Raw genomic sequence first — 20,580 nt, 5'->3', positions numbered from 1 at the left:
CAGAAGTGAGTCAATGACCTTTGATGTTACGGTTCTATGGAATCCAAACCTGAAGTTTTGAAATACGTCACCAGAAACTTAAGGTTTTCCAGTGTCATCAACTTGCCTCAGTTTACTACTCTTAGTTCCTCATTTCTCCTAACAAAGTGGTCTCAAGCTTATCCCACTTCCTCCTTCCCTCTTTGTCTACATGGACACACTCTTTGCTCACAGATTCATATGCACAGTGAACCACAAGGCAGAACAGTGTGGTGAGGCGAAAAGTGCTTGGGATTTAGGTCAGGAGACACTGGCTGTGTTCTGGTCTGTCACAACCTTTCTGGAGTCTTCATTTCTTCATCTGCAATGCAGAAAACGATTATCTTCCATATCTAATTTACTAAGTTTTGCCCTGGTCAGATAGCTCAGTTGGTTAGAGTATTGTCCTGATACACCAAGGTTATGGGTTCAGTCCCTGGTCAGGGCACATACAAAAATCAACCAATGACTCCATAAATAAGAGGGACAACAAAAACGTTTCTCTCTCTCTCCCTCTCTCTCTCTGTCTAACATCTATATATATAAATGGCTAAGTGACTGTCCATCTGTCTGTCTGTCCGATTAACCGGCCGGTACATATGACGCGCACTGGCAATTTAAAAATAAACGTTGACTCGTGCATGCAGGATACATATAAAGCTCTCACTAGCACCAATTGCACGTGTGTTTCATTCTGTCATTATCAATCATGAATTTGGTTGTTTTTGTTGATATTCTGAATATACTTGATGGAGATTTTCACACCTATTTGAGTGATGATTCCATTGATTCAATGGATGCCGAAAAGCAAAATTTTCCCAATGATTTTCTTATTAGTATTACTCCTTCAGGAATGCTGTGTCATAAATTAAAATTGAAAGTAGGTGCAATCAGCATGCTACTGAGAAATCTTAATAGTAAATGGGGTCTTTGTAATGGAACTAGATTATCAAAAGATTGCAACCTAATGTAATCGAAGCTGAAGTATTAACAGGATCTGTGGAAGGAGAGGTTGTTCTGATTCTAAGAATTGATTTGTTCCCGTCTGACAATGGCCTCCCATTTAAATTAATTCGAAGACAGTTTCCCGTGATGCCAGCATTTGTGATGACTATTAATGAATCACAAGGATAAACTCTAGACAGAGTAGGAATATTCCTACCTGAACCCGTTTTCGGACATGTCAGGTATATGTTGCTTTCTCTCGAGTTCGAAGAGCGTGTGACATTAAAGTTAAAGTTGTAAATACTTCATCACAAGGGAAATTAGTCAAGCACTCTGAAAGTGTTTTTTCTCTTAATGTGGTATACAGGGAGATATTAGAATAAGTTTAATCAATTTATCAGTCATTGTTGTTTTTATATCATGTTTTTGTTGTTTTTATATCATGTCTTTATTGTCACATCATGTTGTCATTGTTTATTAAACAATTTATATATTATTTTCATATACATTTTACTAAGTTTCTTTTATTTCTGACACTTCTATCATAGAGAAAGGGTAAATAGCGATATTAAAATATTTCTTCTACTTAATTTCCTTTCAATGTGCACAAATCTGTGTACCGGGCCACTAGTCAATAAATAAAAATGAAAAAAATTAAAAATTAAAAAAAACTTTCAGAAAGATGATTTACTAAATTTTTTATAGGATCAAATGAGTTAACATAGTTAAAAATAGTTCTGTAAGCTGTAAAACACTACACAGAGTAAATGTAAAATCTCTCAGACAAATCGATCCTAAGCACATGGTATAGTTTAATAGTTCCCTAGCAAACAAGTGCAATCTGTAAGGGGATAAAAAGAATATTCCAGTAGGAAGAGGGTATAGAAATACAGGGGTTATTTGGGAAAGAGAGAGATGCCTTACTTGTTTTGCAGCATATAATCAGGTAAATATTATGATTTTGCATAGCAAAGACACAAAATATTAGCTTCCTATCAGATGTTACATAGGAAATAGGTTCCATCTGAGATAGCAGATGTGCTATCAGTCAGGAATTAAAAAAACACACAACTGATCTTGTCAATTGAAACAACAGTAAGGATATATTGATGGCTGATAACTAGAATAACAAAATTTCATTCCTCAATATATCTAATAGGCTCTAATTAATCTAAAAGCATAAAGTAATGTCAGAATTAGATCAATACCTAGTAACAGAGTTCCTTTCAAATAGACAGCCACTAGTGAGGATCTCAAAATACAAGCATTTTTGCAGGTATACGGTTTGCCCATTTCTTAGTGTTGGGACAGATTTCCCCTTGCATATGTTATGGATTAGCTTCCCACAACAGGAAGACTAGGTGTTGTTTTCCAATCAGCAGCTGGGACATCACTGGAGAGCTTGTTAGAAATGCAGAATCTCAGACCTACCCAGACCTATTAAGTCAGAATCTGCACTTTAATAAGTACCCAGGGATTGAGTTTAAGGCGCATGGTTTCAGGGATCATTTAGTTATTTGTCAAATGGTAAAAAACAATCAGGCCCTTTAGGGTGATTTTTGTCCCATCAAGGTTTAATACACCCGGGCGGCAGAGCTTGGATCGGAATAAAGGTTTCCTGCCTCTGCTGGCAGGTTCCAGCATCACATACAAAAAGGCAGACAATGCTCCTCATAACTTAAACAGAAAAAGTAATCCTTTGCCCTAGCAGGTTTGGCTCAGTGGATAGAGTATTGGCCTGCAGACCAAAGGGTCCTGGGTTCGATTCCAGTCAAGGGCACGGTACCTTGGTTGCAGACTCCTCCCTGGCCCAGGCCCTGCTAGGGGCGCATGCAGGAGGCAACCAATCCATGTTTCTCTCTGTCTTTCCCTCTCTCTAAAAGATCAATGATAAATATCTTTGGGTGTGGATTAACAACAACAAAAAAGGAACAAGTAATTTTTTATGGCATACAGAAGCAGATAGTTACTTACCTCCATGCATTGACAGTAATGCTTTGAAAGCAAATATTTGTTTTTCCTTTTAATCGTTCATATTTTCCAATGAAGAAACTCATACAAACTGCACAGCAGAGGCACTTTGCTAGTAACTGTTATTTAATTATGTGTAGGTTAGGCTGATGTTTGTTATTATGAATGTGATGAACCAGGGCCAAATTGAACCTTTGGAATGGGTATACATATGTGTAACTAAAGAACCTGACTCACTGACCTACTTTCTTGGTTACCAAAGCAATCCGAGATTGGATTACTGTACCTGGGTTTTAGCGCCATCTAGTGGTCACACATGGTTTGGGTTTCGGTTGCAGAGCTAATATGGGGAATTCTAGTTTTATCTTGTAACCGAAATGCATCCAACTTCTCACTTTCCAGAAGAATCAATCCAACATATACACTTTTTATGCTGTCTTAGTACTTAAAATTATAGGCTGAGGGTTCTTGGAGCTGATTGAAAAGTTGGAGATGTTCCTATTGTGAAAAGAAAGACTGAAGTCATCTTTGATGCTTTCCTCATTTGATATATTCTTTCTGTCATCCCTCCAACCCCCAGTAATTTCTCAAAACATTAAGCCTGAGCAATAGGGTTTCCAGACTCACAAAAGATCCCCTTTCCTCACAATGTGGCTGGGGAGCAGCAGAGGGCTGCTGGACCAGAGGGAGCCTTGCCAAAGATCAGTGCAAGCTAAGTAAACAGGTGGCCAACCCTTCTCTTCACCCTTTTCTTAGGGATGTGTTGTCTGAGCCCCTGGAACCAAGATTTAATTCTAGGCATAGAAATGGTGTCAGGAAGCCCCAAGAATGCCAGAGCTGGAATCTCCTACTGAAGGGTAGCAGAATATTCTTTCTACCCCCTAATATGCTTCTTTGGCATAAGAATTATTTGGATGACTATTTTTGAGAAGTAGCAGACAGTAGTTGCTCTGAAAATACAGAAGTCAATATCCTTTAAGGGAAATTTTCATATATAAAGGAAATCTCTGTTTGTGAGGGTATTCCCTCTCTGTACCATGAAGAGAAGGATAACTCCAAATTACAGGAGACACTTATCAACAGATAAGGGAATGACTTAAATCTGCATAACTGACCTCCCCTCAACACATTTATTTTGTCTTTAATTGAAGGTGGTATTTAAGACGGTGAATTAGGCCATCTGGGGGATTTACTCAGTTTCCCTGGGTATCTCCCATCTATACATGGTATAGATATACATGCTAATAAACTTCCATTTGTTTTTGCTTGTTAATCTGTCTTACTTCAGGGGTTCTCAGCTAAGAACTCAGAAGGGTAGAAAGAAAATTGTTTTTCTTCCCCTACACTTCCTATTTCGCAGAAATGGAATTCAGAATCAAGTTTGAGTTGGTTTACAGAAAATAGAGATAAAATATCCTTCTTTGCACAGTTTTGTGGCCAGTAGGAGGGACCAGAGTTGCTACCCCAAATATGCCTTTTGGGAAATTGATTATTTTTGAGAAACAAAAGACTCACTGAGGGAATACGAGGAGCCTCTGAGAGCAGGTTTGAAAGAGTGCACTGAAGAATTAAACTCTTCAAGCAGGCTCAGCATTGTTGATAAAAACAAGGAAGAGAAGGTGAATTTGAGTTTGCTCATATTTCATTCTCTGTAGCTCCCAGCCATATACAAAGAAAGGGAGGGACATGGAAGGTGATTTTTAAGGCCTCTGTCTCAGTCTTTGATTTTATGAATGACATAATGACTCTCTGAAAAAGGGAGAAAAACAGCAGCCAAATTCCTGGGGTTCAGAAAAGCTTGTGTTTCTGCCTTGTGTTTCTGCAAGTCTAGGTATGCCTCCAGAGGTAATGGTGGATGTTGTGGGTTGAATTGTCCAAAAAGATATGTTGCACTTCTAACCTCTGGTACTTGTGAATGTGACCTTGTTTAAAAACTAGTGGCTCAGTGCACGAAATTCGTACACATTAAAAGGGAATTGATTAGAGGAAATATTTTAATATTGCTATTTGCCCTTTCTCTATAATAGAAGTGTCAGAGATAAAAGAAAATTAGTAAAATATATATAAAAATAATATATAAATTTATTAATAAATAAACCATAACAACATGATGTGGGAAACTGCCTATTGTCTTCACTAGCAGAGAGGTGTAGACAGAGAACTTGGAAGGCTGGTGACCTTTGAAGTCCTAGCAAAGGTCAGAGCTGTGCACCACCTCTGTTAATCCAGATAATGGTAGCTGAAGTAACCTCCCCACCTTTAGTCATGCAAATCCTTATTGATAAGAATAGTCTGTGTGTCACTGGAAACTCCCTGCCTAAGCGCTATACTATGGGTGGATCCCAAACCAAATAAAAGGTTGGTGTGGCCTGAGCACCAGTGGAAGTCCTTCCTCTTGAGTTGGACTTACCCGCCTGGCCCCCCAATATTTCCAAATTATCTCTTGTCTCTTCTCTTTCATTTGTGTGCGGCTCCTCTTCCAGATCCTGAACCCTGAACCACGCGGGACGTGGAGGGAAACATTTACAACAACATGATATAACAACAACAAAGATATGATATAAAAACAACAAAAACATGATATGAAAACAACAAAAAACATGATATAAAAACAACGAAAACATGATATAAAAACAACATTGATACAAACAATGACTGGGTGCAGGTATTCGGCTCCCTTCTTCCTCCTGTCAGAGTCTGGGGTGCGCCGTGGGACCCAGAGTCAGGTTCCCTGCCCACCCATGTGCACCTTGAAATTGTGCGAGACCCAGACCTGGCCGGCCCCATCCCCATTGGGCAAGACCCAGACCTGGTCGGCACCACCCCCGGCAATCCCCGCCAGGTCAAGTCCCCGCCCACCTGCACGCACCTCGCTGTGCATGCAGCCCTGCCCACCCGTGCCTGCTACACACAGTCTCCTGCTGATCGGGTGTTAGGGCATGAGGGAGTCGTGACCATTAGCATATTAGCTCTTTATGATATAGGATAGGGCAGCGGTTCTCAACCTGTGAGTCGTGACCCCTTTGGCGGTCAAACGACCCTTTCACAGGGGTCGCCTAAGACCATCCTGCATACCAGATATTTACATTATGATTCATAACAGTAGCAACATTACAGTTATGAAGTAGCAACGAAAATAATTTTATGGTTGGGTCACAACATGAGGAACTGAATTTAAAGGGCCAGAATGTTGAGAACCACTGGGATAGGGGCTTTGCAGATGGAATCAAGTTAAAATAAGTTATACCAAATTAGGGTGGCCCTAATCTGATATGACTAATGTCATATCAAGATGGAAATTTGCACACAGCCATAGAGAGAGAGGAGAATGCCATGTGAAGACACAGGCAAAGGTTGGAACCAAGGAATGACTGGAACCACCAGAGGCTGGCAGAGGCAAAGAAGCATCCTTCCTTAGGGCCTTTGGAAGGAGCATGGCCCTGACAACACTTTGATTTCAAACTTTTAGCCTCCAGAACTGAGAGAATACATTTCTGTTGTTTTAAGCCATCTGGTTTGTGGCCCTTTGTTACGGCAGCTCTAGGAAACTAATACCATGGGGAAGACCTCTGATGGAAGATGAACCTCTGGGCTCAGGGCATTTTCTGGGGGTGGGCTCCCATCTCAGGAGCAGGGACAGTAGGCCCCTGGCCACTGAGGACGATGGAAGTGCTGGCAGATACTTGAATGAATGCTTGCCATCTGGAGATACCTAAAGGTTTCTGCCCTTGAAGACGTCAGCGCTCTTACAGTAAACAGTGACTAGTGTTTGTGGCTGAACATCTGAGCTCTCTAGAACAGACACTTGGGCACTAAAACCTCGTGTGTACCAGATAAATTCAAAAGAGCTTGGGAAAAGTTGTCTGAGTCTTACAAGGGCTAAGGACTTCAAGAGCTTTAGAACCGGAGAGCATGGGTTAGAACGGGCAGATTCAGGTTTTGTGGGGCCTTGTATCAATTTTCTAGAGCTGTTGTAAAAATGTACCCAAATTGGAGAGGCTCAAAATGTTTTACGTTTTCGGAGGCTAGATGTCTGAAATCTAGGTGTAGGCAGGGCCATGATCTCTCTGCCAGCAGAGAATTGGGCATGGTTTAGGCAGACTGCTGCCCAGTAAGGAAACGGTCTTATTTTGTCCTGTCAAGGGAGGAGTGACTTTCCACTGACTAGAAGGTCTCAGCAGACATAACAGTGGGACAGACCAGGAGTGCGATTTAGGCTCTTTCAGGGAGGTAGCCTTTGGGCCCTCTCAATGCAAAAATACCGGGAGGGTCCAGGCATACAGGGTGCTGAGCTGCCCTGCAAGTTTCCCACCGACTCTTTAAAATACATTCCCGCAGGCCCTGCTCCTGTGGCTCAGTTGGTTGGAGCATCGCCCAGTGCTCTGAAAGGCCGCGGGTTGGACTCCGAGTAAGTCTCCTCGGTTTTGGGTTCGATCCCAGGTCCGGGTGCGTACGGGAGCCAACCAGTCTCTCTCTCTCCCTTCTTCTCCAATCAAGATATGTCCTCGCGGGAGGATAAAAAACCACCATGTGTATATTCCCTCAAACTCACACTCTTGCAGTTCAAATTAAGAATTTGTGCTTAAAGCCAAGCTGCTGCATTACAGGTAATTTGCCATCATCCAGCTTTATATTTCATACTTTAACGTAGCCTGTCACCTAAAGAAAGTGTGATTACCAGGTAGGTGGCTGTTACAAAACGCTTCCAATCGCCTCTGCGAAGCTGAATGGGAAAGACCTCCTGCCTGGGGAGAACACCGCCCGCAGCGGCGCCCCACCGGGCGGCTCCTGCCTCGGCCAAGGCACACGTTACTTAGTACTTTGAGTCAGGGACCCTCTGAGGTTCCTGTGCTTTGCCACTCTGCTCTGGAAATGTACAAACAAGTCTTCACGAATGTTTTTGGATCAGTTTCACATACGACATGGACCCGCAGAAGTACCTCCCGAGGAGAAGCTCCTCATGTCCGGCCCTCCAATCCCTCGCCTTTAGGATTTCTCTAAAGCGCCTCCTCTTGACCCGCGTCAGCTTTCCAAAGCCCACATCGAGGCCAGATCCGGCGGGACGCAAGCTTGGCCGCAAAAGGGCGATCGGGCTCTAGGGCTGCGATAGCGCGGTGATGCCCTTTCATTCGTAACAGAGATGCGCTTGGGGAAGCTGCGGACCAGCTACGCATGGAAACGGGCCTGCCTTCTCATTTCTCTTGGTTTCTATCTGTTCCCTGGATGGGAAACAAAACCGATGTTATTCGGCCGGCCCCGAACGAGGGCAACAGCGCCTGCGCAAAGCTGTTGACACGCGCACGCCGGGTTCCGGGCGGGGCGGGACGGGACGGGGCGGGGCGAGGGAAAACCCGCCGAGCTTCTTCCCCTCTGACCTCGGAAAGGAGGGGGCGGGGCTTGGGGGCGGAAGGAGCAGTGCATTGTGGGCTCGCCTGGAGCCGTGGAGTCGATCTATAATGAAAGTGGTGCGCAGCCCCTAACGTTATCCGGCTGGGAGCGGCTGGAATCCGGACCTCGCCTGGGGCTCGGCGGGCGCGCACCTCCGTGCGGAGCGGCCCGCGAGGCGGCGGCGGCGGCGGAGGCGCGGCGAGCGTTGGCGGAGCGGGGCGGCGCTGCGCGGCTCCGAGGCATGGCTCACAACAAGATCCCGCCTCGGTGGCTCAACTGTCCCCGGCGCGGCCAGCCGGTGGCAGGTAACCCGCCGGGGGTGTTCGAGTCCCCGTACCGGCGGCTGCTGGGGTGGGCCATCCGAGGGGCGCAGCTTTCGGAGCTGGCGCGCCTGTTGGTGGCATTTCGGGATCGGGATCGGGATCGGGATCGGGATCGGGATCGGGATCGGGATCGGGGTGTGCTGGGTCGGATGAAGCTTCGGGGATGAGGATGAGTGTTTGGAAACTTGCACCGGAGGGGGTGGGGTCGGTGGCTAAGGATCGCAGACGGGAAGGTGGACGGGAGGTTTGTGTGGCAGGTACCGAGGACCCAGGAGTACAGTGGACAGTGTCTTGAAACTTAGTGAGACGTTTGTGCACCTTTCAGGGTCCTTAGAAGGGGAAGGGACAGTGTCGGTCTTGAGATAGAGGAGGGTAGGCTAAAGAAGAGGGGCAGTTTTCTGCGGTGTAATGGATCAACCTGAGACTGGAATTTAAAAATAATTCTAAATCACTTAATTGTATTTTTTTTCTCGTTTTTATTGAGTTGGACACACACCAAACTTTAAAGTGTACAGCTTGATAAGTTTTTATTATACGCACACACACATCCTATGAAGCAACCCAAGAAACCATCACCACAATCAAGATAGGCAACTTTAGAGCGTAGGCTTGCGGACTGAAAGGGCACGTGCCCGGGTTGTGGGCTGGATCCCCCAAAGGGGGTGTGCAGGAGGCAGCTGATGAATGATTCTCTCTCATCATTGATTTTTTAAAAAAAATATATTTTTTTGATTTTTTAGAGAGAGGAAGGGAGAGGGAATAGAGAGTTAGAAACATCGATGAGAGAGAAACATCGATCAGCTGCCTCCTGCACACCCAATACTGGGGATGTGCCTGCAACCAAGGTACATGCCCTTGACTGGAATTGAACCTGGGACCCTTGAGTCCGCAGGCTGACGCTCTATGCACTGAGCCAAACCGGTTAGGGCTCATCATTGATTTTTTTTCTCTCTCCCTTCCTCTCTGAAATCAATAAAAAATATATAAAAACAAAAGATAGTCAACATAACTCATCACCTCTCAAAGTCTCCTGTCCTTTTTTGTTATTGTTGTTAATCCTCACTCGAGGATATTTTTCCATTGATTTTTAGAGAGAATGGAAGGGAGAGGGAGAGACAGAGAGAAACATTGATGACCATAATCGAACTGGGACCCTTCAGTCCAACGACGCTCTATCCACTGAGCCAAGCCGGCTAGGCTTCCTCCTGCCCTTTTTTTTTTTTTTTAAAAATATATTTTATTGATTTTTTACAGAGAGGAAGGGAGAGGGAATAGAGAGGTAGAAACATCCATGAGAGAGAAACATCGATCAGCTGCCTCCTGCACACCCCCTACTGGGCATGTGCCCGCAACCCAGGTACATGCCCTTGACCGGAATCGAACCTGGGACCTTTCAGTCCACAGACCCACGCTCTATCCACTGAGCCAAACCGGTTTCGGCCCTCCTGCCCTTTTTTAATGTCTCCCTCTTCAACAACCACTGATCTGCTTTCTGTTATTATAGAGCAGTTTGCATTTTCTATATATTTTTTAAATAAGTGGGATAGTTTGCCGAGACCGGTTTGGCTCAGTGGATAAAGCGTCGGCCTGCGGACTGAGGGGTCCCGGGTTCGATTCCGGTCAAGGGCATGTACCTGGGTTGCGGGCACATCCTCAGTGGGAGATGTGCAGGAGGCGGCTGGTCGATGTTTCTCTCCCATCGATGTTTCTAACTCTATCTCTCTCCCTTCCTCTCTGTGAAAAATCAATAAAATATATTTAAAAAAAAAATAAGTGGGATAGTTTGGTATGTACTCTTTATTGGGGGAGTATCTGGCTTCTTTCACTCAGGATTATTATTTTGATATTTTCCCATGTACCTGTATGTAGCAATAGTTCATCCCCTTTTATTGCTGAGTAGTATTCTATTGTTATGAATACACCACAATTTGTTTATTTCATTCATTTGTTTCTGGTCATTTGGGTTGTTTCCGGCTTTTGGCTATTGCGGATTCACTTGCTAGGAACATTCATTTACAATTTTTGTATGAACATATTTTTTTCATTTTGTTTGTGTAAACCTCTAGAATGGAAATGGATCATATGGTGGGTGTATATTTAGCCTTTTAAAAAACTGCCAAACTCTTCCCCAAAAATCTGAATATTTTACATTTCCACCATCAATATATGATTGTTCTATTTGCTCCACATCCTCTTCGACACCTGGTGTGATCAGGCTTTTAAATTTTACCCACTTTATCATCTTATTGTGGTTTGATGTTGAGCATCTTTTCATGTGCTGTTTGGCAGTTCATGTATCTTGTGAAGTGTCCAGATCTTTTGCTGATTTTAAAATTGTGTTAAAATTGTTAGAGTTCTTTGACTATTGTAAATACAAGTCTTTCATTGGATGTGTGTTTTTTCTAGAAGTGTGTTTTGAAACAAAACATAAAGGATTTTGTAGTGGCCTATGAGTACATATTTATACTATGTTTAGTTATATAAAATTATTGGAAGAGGAGATTCTGTAAGTTATTTTTAATTTAGATTTTCTTTTTTAATATTTTTATTGATTTCAGAGAAGAAGGGCGAGGGAGAGAGAGAGATAGAAACATCAATGGTGAGAGAGAATCATTGATTGTCTGCCTCCTGCACTCCCCACACTGAGGTTTGAGCCCGAAACCTGGGTATGTGTCCTGCTGGGGAATCGAACTGTAACCTCCTGGTTCATAGTTCGATGCTCTTAACCACTGAGCCATGCTGGCTGGGCTAACTTAATTTTCTGATTCTTCTAGTTTGTCAGCTTTTTTCACATTCCATATAAAATCTTTAGTCAATAAAGCCATATAAACTATGTATACAAGTGTTACTGAAAGATACTTTAACCAAGTCTTAGGGTAAGGAAATGTTTTTCTTCAACAAAAATGAAATAATTTTGTTTATGTTCTAATCACTTTTATATACATTTTCGGTTGTAATGGAAACAATTGTACTTGATAATCACTATACTTTATTCAAATGAATTGATCAGAACTCTTTACGTTTTCTTTATAGGTCTTGCTCTCTAGCCATTGTGACTTTTTCCTTTATCATTTCTAACTTAACATTGAATCCTTTTTTAGAAAGAGGAAGGGAGAGGGAGAGAGAAATAGAAACATCGATGAGAAACATCAATATTTATTGGGGTGTTTCTCACACGACCCCTACTGCAGGCATGTGCCCTGACCTGGAATCAAACAGGTGACCTCTTGATTCATGGGTCGATGCTCAACCACTGAGCTACACTGGCCTGGTGAATCTTTTCTTTTTTTTTCTTTTTTTTTTTTTCTTTTTATATTGGTTTTCTCTATAAAGTTATGGAGAAACTTCTGAACTTGTATGTTTGGTGTCTTTTCTAGCCTGGAGATTATTTCCTGGATCCTTTCATTAGAGTTATCTGCTACACTTCAAGAAAAGCAAAATCATAAAGACGTTCTTGTCAAAGTGAATGTTTTGAATTAAAAAAATAGCTTAAAATCAGAATTTTAAATAGTCTGCAGGATGGCAGTGACAAATATCAGAACACTGACTTACTATTAGATTAAAAATGGGACAAATGTAGCACTGACTGGGGGTTGATAGCAGCAGGTGAGGTGCTGAGCTCCAGGCAGCTTTATACCTCTCCGAGAAACAGAATTGTGTGCTTTTTAAAAAATCCTTCTGTTGGAAATGAAGGGTCAAGAATAAAATGTTTTTCCTTTACAGCATTGGAATATTTTGGCTAGATTCTTAATTATTGTGGTTTAGCGAGTCTCTAAACTCACCTATCTGATAGATTGTACGTAGTCCCTGGACGGAACCCCCAGGCGTCCTGACAACCAAACTAGATCTTTACTTACTAATAAATAGTGCTTCAGCTTGTAATGCTTCTTAGAAAGTAAAGTGAATGCAGCGTAGGATTCTTGATGTTTCTCTGAAGTTCTCTTAAAGTTATGTCTGTGTTCTAGAAGTGTTCATGTTGCATAGTGTATTTTGGAAGTAAAGGGTTAGCAGTGTTTTATAGTAGCAGAGCAAAAAATACTAGCTATATTCTTGCAAGATTTAGTGAAAAAGAAGGAATCATTCCCATTTTCTACTTCCTTTTTTCTTAAGTTTTCTAACTATAAAAGTTCTATGCTTACTGTATAATTTCTTTGGTATTTTACATATGTAGGAAAATGTGTTGTGCTTGCTTAAATTTTCTCATTGTAGACATTAGGATGCATTTTATTAGGACCAGAAGTTCGTAATTTTCCTGGATCAGAAAGAAGATGGTGCTAATTATATATAATCGGTTCCACTATGAAGTCTCCTTCTCTAATTAAACCAGACTAGTGAGAGAGCTCCTGTATATAGGGCCAAACTTTATGTCTGAAGAATTCTCTTTTCTCCTTCTGAATGATAGGTTTCATTTGAACACTTTAAAGAAAACAAGCTTCTTATTTCTTAAAGGTCTTTGAACATAAAATTATTTTGTTAAGAACTTATTAGGCACTAACTGGGAATATAAATATGAGACAGTCTTGTGATAGTGATGGTAACTTTGAAGTTATTTTACATAGCAAATATTTGAGTGCCTACTTTGTGCTACTCCTTGGGGTTAGGGAGATGATTATGATATAGTTCTTCACCTTAAAGAGCTCATAGTCTCATGGGAGTGGCAAACCATTATTTTAAAATACCTTTCTTTTGTAATAAATGCAGTAATGACTATTATAGAATATTATGGAATATCAGAGGTAATGAACCTGCTTCTTTGTTTGAGGTTGGGTAAGAGGAGATGGGGAGGAAAAAAGGGATCAGGGAAGGCTTCCCAGAGGAGCTGATACATGAATTATGTTGAAAAAATGGAAGTTTGCTAGATAGATGGTTGGAGGAGAGGAGAGGGTCTAATGGCATGAATCTTCTAACATACCATATTATTAACTTACTATGTTTATATTTCCCAGTAGAATGTAAGCTCTATCAGGGACTTTTGTCTATTCCCGCCCCCCCCCCCCCCCCCCAATATATTCCATGCACCTAGAACAATGCCTGGTACTTAATAGGCATTGTTAAATAAGCTCAGTGAAGTATAATAATCTAGGTGAAATAATGGTAGAGGTGGTGAGAAGTTGGTCAGATTCTGGATGTATTTTGAAGATTTGATAGGAATTGCTAAGATTAGATATGGGATGTGCTAGAAAGAGATGAGTCAAGGTCAGGGATAGCTCCAAAGGTTTTGGCCTGAGCTACTAAAAAATGTGTTACCATTTGCTGTGACAGGGAAGACCATGAGAGGACCAGGTTTTGGTGTTTGAATATTGAGATATCATTTGGATATCAAGACTGAGATGTCTGGCCCTGCTGGTTTTGCTCAGTGATTAGAGTCGACCTGTGGTCTGAAGGGTCTTCGGTTTGATTCCAGTCGAGGGCACGTGCCTGGGTTGCAGGCTCAATCCCTGGCCTGGTTGGGGTGCATTTGGGAGGCAGCCAATCAATGTGTCTCTCTTACATCCATGTTTCTCTTTCCCTCTCCCCGCTCCTCCCTTCCACTCTCTCTGAAAAAAATAAAATAAAATAAAATAAAAGACTGAGATGTCTGTAAGACCTCAAGTAGAGACTAAATCAAGTAGGGAGTTTGATAATCACTAGAGTTAAGGGAGATGTTTGGGCTGGAGATACACATTTGTGAGACATTAACACATTGGTGGCTTTAAAAGCTATGAGACTAGATAAGATGTCAGGGGAGTGAGTGTAGATAGAAAGAAGTCCAAGAACAGAGCCCTGGACAAAACATAGAGGGGCCAGGGAGATGAGGAGGAGCCAGTAAAAGAGACTGAGAAGGAAAGGCCAGAGAGTTAGGAAAACCAGGAGGATGTAGTGTCCTGGAAGCCAATGAAAAAGTGATTCATGAGCTCCCTCTTAAATTAAAAAATGACCAGTCATTTACGTTGTCTTTTTAAAAAAATGTTTTTTAAAGAATTGATTTCAGAGAGAAGGAAGGGAGAGGGAGAGAGAGATAGAAACATCAATGATGAGAGAGAATCATCAATCGGCTGCCTCCTGCATACCCCCTAATGGGGATTGAGCCCACAACCTGGGCATGTGCCCTGACCGGAAATCAAACTGTGGTCTCCTGATTCATGGGTCCAAGCTCAACCACTGTGCCACACCAGCGGGCTTATTTGAGAACTGATAATTGACCATTGGATTTAGCAATGTGGAGATTATTGGTGATTTTTTAAATCCTCCCCTGAGGATATGTTTTTATTGATTTTTTTTTTTTTTTTGAGAGAGAGAGAAAGAGAAATGTTGATGTGAGAGAGAAATATCGATCGGTTGCCTCCTGTACATGCGCCTGGGATTGAACCCGCAACCTAGGTATGTGCCCTGACCCGGAATCAAACCCACAACCTTTTGGGGTATGGGATGACACTCCAACCAACTGAGCCACCTGGCCAAAGCTTCTATTGTTGAGAAGTTTTATAGAAAATAAAATTTTTTTAAAGTTACCTTTTATGAAATTTAGGTTAAAGCCTCTGGGCAGATGTTAAGATTTTACTCAGATGTTGTTTTAGGTAGATATTTATTCTTATTGTTTTATTGTGTTTTAACATATAAAAATTTTAAAATGGGTGATTTAAAAATTGCTTATATAAGGTGACTTCTCCTATGCTTATATTGTGATTCAGAAATAAAGGCCAAAAAGGTCAGTCAGTCTTGCTGAATTATAATCACTGATAGTTTGGAGAATGATTTTGGTTGGCATGCTTCTCAGGATGATCCTTATCCTTAGATGTAGGATAAGGTTCATAAGATAGAGTTTCAAGTTTATATTAAGAAGGTATAGCTCTAACCGGTTTGGCTCAGTGGATAGAGCGTCGGCCTGCGGACTAAAGGGTCCCAGGTTTGATTCCGGTCAAGGGCATGTACCTTGGTTGCCGGCACATCCCCAGTAAGGGGTGTGCAGGAGGCAGCTGATCAATGTTTCTCTCTCATCGATGTTTCTACCTCTCTATCCCTCTCCCTTCCCCTCTGTAAAAAAATCAATAAAATATATTTAAACAAAAAAAGAAGGTATAATTAGGAATTTTAAAGAACTGATTTAATTTGCTCCTTTATCAATTTTCTAGTACCATATCTTTAAAGGTTTTAAGGCAATAATTTTTTAATGTAGTGGTTTAGAACTTAAGAGTCTTCATAGAAGTTCTATAACCTGGTAATTTCTCTTTTTCTATTACATTTCTTTGTCAGTTTCTAGAGTTTATGTTGTCCTTAAAAGTTCCAAGGCAGTATCTTTTAAAAGTATAGTTTACATTGAGAATGCTTCATTAATAGTTCATTTAAAACATTTTAAGAAAGTGACTTTGAGAATTGCTAAGTAGAGCGTTTTAACCTGGACCTTTTTTTTTTTTTTTTTTTTTTTTTAAATGAAAATTGTTACTCATCTTCATGTTGTTTAGGAAGATTCTTACCTCTGAAGACAATGTTAGGACCAAGATATGATAGTCAAGTTGCTGAAGAAAATCGGTTCTATCCCAGTATGCTCTCAAATTATCTAAAGAGTTTGAAGGTAAGAAACAAAACATTTTTTATACTGATTTAATATACTTTATCTTCCTCTTGTTCTTCAAGTGGCTTTTAAAAAAACTTTTTATTTGAAATTGCAAAAATTGTACAGAGATCTATGAACCTTTCTCCCATTTATTCCCATTGGTGACATCCTATGTAATTGTACAATATCAAAAGCAGGAAATTGCCCTGACCGGTTTGGCTCAATGGATAGAGCCTTGGCCTGCAGACTCAAGAGTCCCAGGTTCGATTCCAGTCAAGGGCATGTACCTTGGTTGCGGGCACATCCCCAGTGGGGAGTGTGCAGGAGGCAGCTGATCGATGTTTCTCTCTCATTGATGTTCCTAACTCTCTATCCCTCTCCCTTCCTCTCTGTAAAAAATCAATAAAATATATATATATTTAAAAAAAATAAAAAAAAGCAGGAAATCAACATTGGTACAGAATTATTATCTATACAAGGTTGGGAGTGGGAAGGGGGTCTGCTACAGTTCTGCAACCACCACAATGAATCTATACGTTGGATCAAACTGCAAAGAACAATACACACATATTCACAAATGAATGCATATAAAAACTGGTAAAAACTAAATAAGATCTGCAACCTACTCAATGGTTCTGTACCAATGTCAGTTTCCTGCTTTTGATATTATACTACAATTACAGTGGGGCCTTGACTTACGAATGTCCCCACTAACAAGTTTTTTGAGATACCAACCGTCTCTCGGCCGATTTTTTTGCATTGAGTTGATAGAGTAATTTGAGTTAACGAGCTCCTTAACGAGCTCGGTCTCGGAATGAATTAAACTCATAAGTCAAGGCCCCACTGTATATAAGATGTCAATCCCCAAAAGTCACATATTGTTTTCCCTATTTTGAGAATTTTATATAAATGGGATAAAACAGTATGTGATCTTTTGGGATTGACTTTTTTCACTAAACATAATTCCCTTGTGTTCCATCCAAGTTGTTGCATGTATTAATAAAGTTTATTCCTTTTTATTGCTGAATACTATTCAGTTGTATGGATGTATCAGAATTTATTAAACCATTCTCCTGTTGAATAGTTAAATAATCTTTTAACCAATTTGAGTTGTCTCCAGTTGTGGGGTATTGTGAATAAAGCTGCCATGAACATTAATGTACAGGTGTTTGTGTGAATATGGTTTTCATTTTTCTGGGACAAATACCCAAGAATATGATTGCTGAGTGGATGGTTGATTTTACAAGAATGTGCCAAACTATTTTCCTAAATGAAATTGCAGTTTTCTATGTTCTGACACAATGCTGATTGTATTAGTTTCCTAGGACTGCTGTAACAAGTTATCACAAACTGGGTGGCTTAAAACAACAGAACTTTAGATTAAAGACAAACAGAAAATCGTAAAAGCAGCAAGAGAAAAGCAGTTAGTTACCTACCAGAGAGCTCCCATAAGACTGTCAGCTGATTTCTCAGCAGAAACTTTGCAGACCAGAAGGGAGTGGCATGAAATATTCAAAGTGATGAAAATGAAGAATCTACAATCAAGATTACTCAGCAAAGCTATAGAAGAACAGATAAAGAACTTCCCAGACAAGAAAAAGCTAAAGGAGTTTATTACCAGCAATCTAGTATTATAAGAAATGCTAAAAGGGTTTTCTTTAAGAGGAAGAAGAAAAAATATGAATAATAAAATGGCAATAAATACATATTTATCAACAATTACTTTAACTGAAATGAGTTAAATGCTCCAATCAAAAGACATATGGTGACTGAATGGATAAAAAAACAACACCCTTACATATGTCTACTAGAGACTCAATTCAGATCAAAAGACACACAAATTGAAAGTAAAGGGATGAAAAAAGGTATTTTATGAAAATGGAAACAAAATAAAAAGATGGGGTAGTAATACTTATACCTGACAAAATAGACTTTGAAACAAAGGCTATAACAAGAGACAAAGAAGGACCCAGCAACTTCAATTCTGGGTTACCCAAAGAAACTAAAAATGCTAAATTGAAAAGAAATATGCATCAATATGTTTATTGCAGTATTAACTATAACCAAGATATGGAAGCAACGTAAGTGTCCAACAATAAATGAATGGATAAAGAAGAAATGGTGCATGTATACAATGGAATATGATTCAGCCATAAAAAAGTGAAATTTTGCCATCTGCAACATGGATGGGCCTAGAGCAGCCGTGGGCAAACTATGGCCCGCGGGCTGGATCCAGCTGTTTGAAATGAATAAAACTATTGAAAAAAAGACCGTACCCTTTTATGTAATGATGTTTACTTTGAATTTATATTAGTTCACACAAACACTCCATCCATGCTTTTGTTCTGGCCCTCTGGTCCAGTTTAAGAACCCATTGTGGCCCTCGAGTCAAAAAGTGTACCCACTCTTGGCCTAGAGGGTATTATGCTAAGTGAAATAAGTTAGAGAAAGACAAATGTCAGATGATTTTACTTATATGTGGAATCTGAAAAACAAGCAGAACAGAAAGTCTCATAGATAACGGAGAACATTTTGGGGGTTGGGATCAGTGAAAAGGTAAAGGGATTAAGAAGTATAAATTGGTAGATACAGATTAGCCATGGGGATATAAAGTAAGTGTAAGGAATATAATCAATGATAATATAACTGTGGTGTCAGAATGGGTAGTAGATTTATTGGGGCAATGACTTCGTAAGTTATGTAAATGTCTAATCACTGGGTTGTACACCTTAAACTAATATTGTATGTCAACTGCAATTGAAAAATAAAAAATTACTTTAAAAAAACAGACCTTTATTCTCTCACAGTTTTGGATGCTAAAACTTCCAAATTTAAGTCTTGGCAGGTTTGATTCTTTGTGGAGGCTTGGAGGGAGATTCTTTTCCGTGCTTTTCTCCTAGCTTCTAGTGATTGCCAGCAATTGTTGGCATTTCTTGGCTTGCAGCTCCTTCAGTTGTCTTTGCTTCATTGTTGACATTCTTCCTGTATGTATCTATGTCCACATTTTTCTCTTACAGGGACACCCTGATTCAGTATGACTTCATCTTTTCTTGATTATATTTGCAAAGACCCTATTCTATATAATAAAAGGGTAATATGCAAATTGACCCTAACGTTGGAATGACTGGGAACAACGGGTCGCTATGACGTGCACTGCACCAGGGGGCAGATGCTCAATGCAGGGGGACCTCCGCTTAGCCACAAGCCGGGCTGATGGCTGCAAGCGCAGCGGTGGTGGCGGGAGCCTCTCCCTCCTCCTCTGCAGCACTAAGGATGTCCACTGACAACTTAAGTCTGCTCCCTGTAGGGAGTGGGCCTAAGCCTCAGTCAGACATCCCCTGAGGACTCCTGGGCTACCAGAGGGATGTCTGACTGCCAGCTTAGGCCCAGTTCCCCGGGGAATGGGCCTAAGCTGGCAGGTGGACATCCCCTGATGGGTCCTGGACTGCGAGAGGGCACAGGCCGGGCTGAGAGACCCCCTGACTACACGAATTTTTGTGCACCGGGCCTCTACTTTTCAAATAAAGTCATATTCATAGGGAGTTAAGATTTGAATGTATCTTTTGAGAGGACATAATACAACTCATAACATTAATCTTTATAACTCTCCTACTTTATACTCTTGATAGTCTATTATTGTATGCTGTATATTAGTACATTGAGTAAATATTAGTGCCCATTGTATGCAAGGCTCTTATCATGGGATAGAAGAGTCACGATTTATTTATTTTTATCATCTATCTATCTGTATCTATTTATCTAGGTACTTATCTATTTTTTTTAAATCTTTATTGTTCAGATTATTACAGTTGTTCCTCTTTTCCCCCCCATATCTCCCCTCTACCCGTTTCCCACCCCCCCCTCCGCCCTCACCCCCCCCCCCCTCACTGTCCTCATCCATAGGTGCATGATTTTTGTTCAGTCTCTTCCTGCATCCCCCACACCCCTTTCTCCCCCAAGAATAATCAGTCCACTCCCTTTCTATGCCCCTGATTCTATTATAATCACCAGTTTATTTGTTCATCAGATTATTTATTCACTTGATTTTTAGATTTACTTGTTGATAGATGTGTATTTGTTGTTCATAGTTTGTATCTTTACCATTTTCTTCTTCTTCCTCTTCTTAAGGATACCTTTCAGCATTTCATATGGTTTAGTGGTGATGAACTCCTTTAGCTTTTTCTTATCTGTGAAGCTCTTTATCTGACCTTCAATTCTGAATGATAGCTTTGCTGGATAAAGTAATCTTGGTTGTACGTTCTTGGTATTCATCACTTTGAATATTTCTTGCCACTCCCTTCTGGCCTGCAAAGTTTCTGTTGAGAAATCAGCTGACAGTCATATGGGTACTCCCTTGTAGGTAACTGACTTTCTTTCTCTTGCTGCTTTTAAGATTCTCTC

At 40.9% G+C, this 20,580-nt stretch overlaps 1 protein-coding gene across 3 annotated transcripts in view; it reads left to right on the top strand.

Annotated features, from left to right (window-relative positions):
- The first annotated feature begins 8,382 nt into the window (after positions 1 to 8,382).
- The window catches only part of RNGTT (RNA guanylyltransferase and 5'-phosphatase), a 203,302-nt gene continuing 191,104 nt past the window's right edge, over positions 8,383 to 20,580 (top strand). For all 3 annotated transcript variants that reach the window (XM_081094417.1, XM_081094416.1, XM_081094418.1), the window contains exons 1-2: positions 8,383 to 8,627; positions 16,088 to 16,197. In XM_081094417.1, the coding sequence (XP_080950543.1) occupies positions 8,564 to 8,627; positions 16,088 to 16,197 (174 nt within the window). In that variant the 5' untranslated portion in view covers positions 8,383 to 8,563. The remainder of the gene's footprint in view (positions 8,628 to 16,087; positions 16,198 to 20,580) is intronic.

Source organism: Myotis nattereri (assembly GCF_964212035.1).
Source record: "Myotis nattereri genome assembly, chromosome: 6".
NCBI lineage: Eukaryota > Metazoa > Chordata > Mammalia > Chiroptera > Vespertilionidae > Myotis > Myotis nattereri.
The sequence above is the reverse complement of the archived record's forward strand: the minus strand, read 5'-3'. Positions and strand labels throughout refer to the sequence as shown.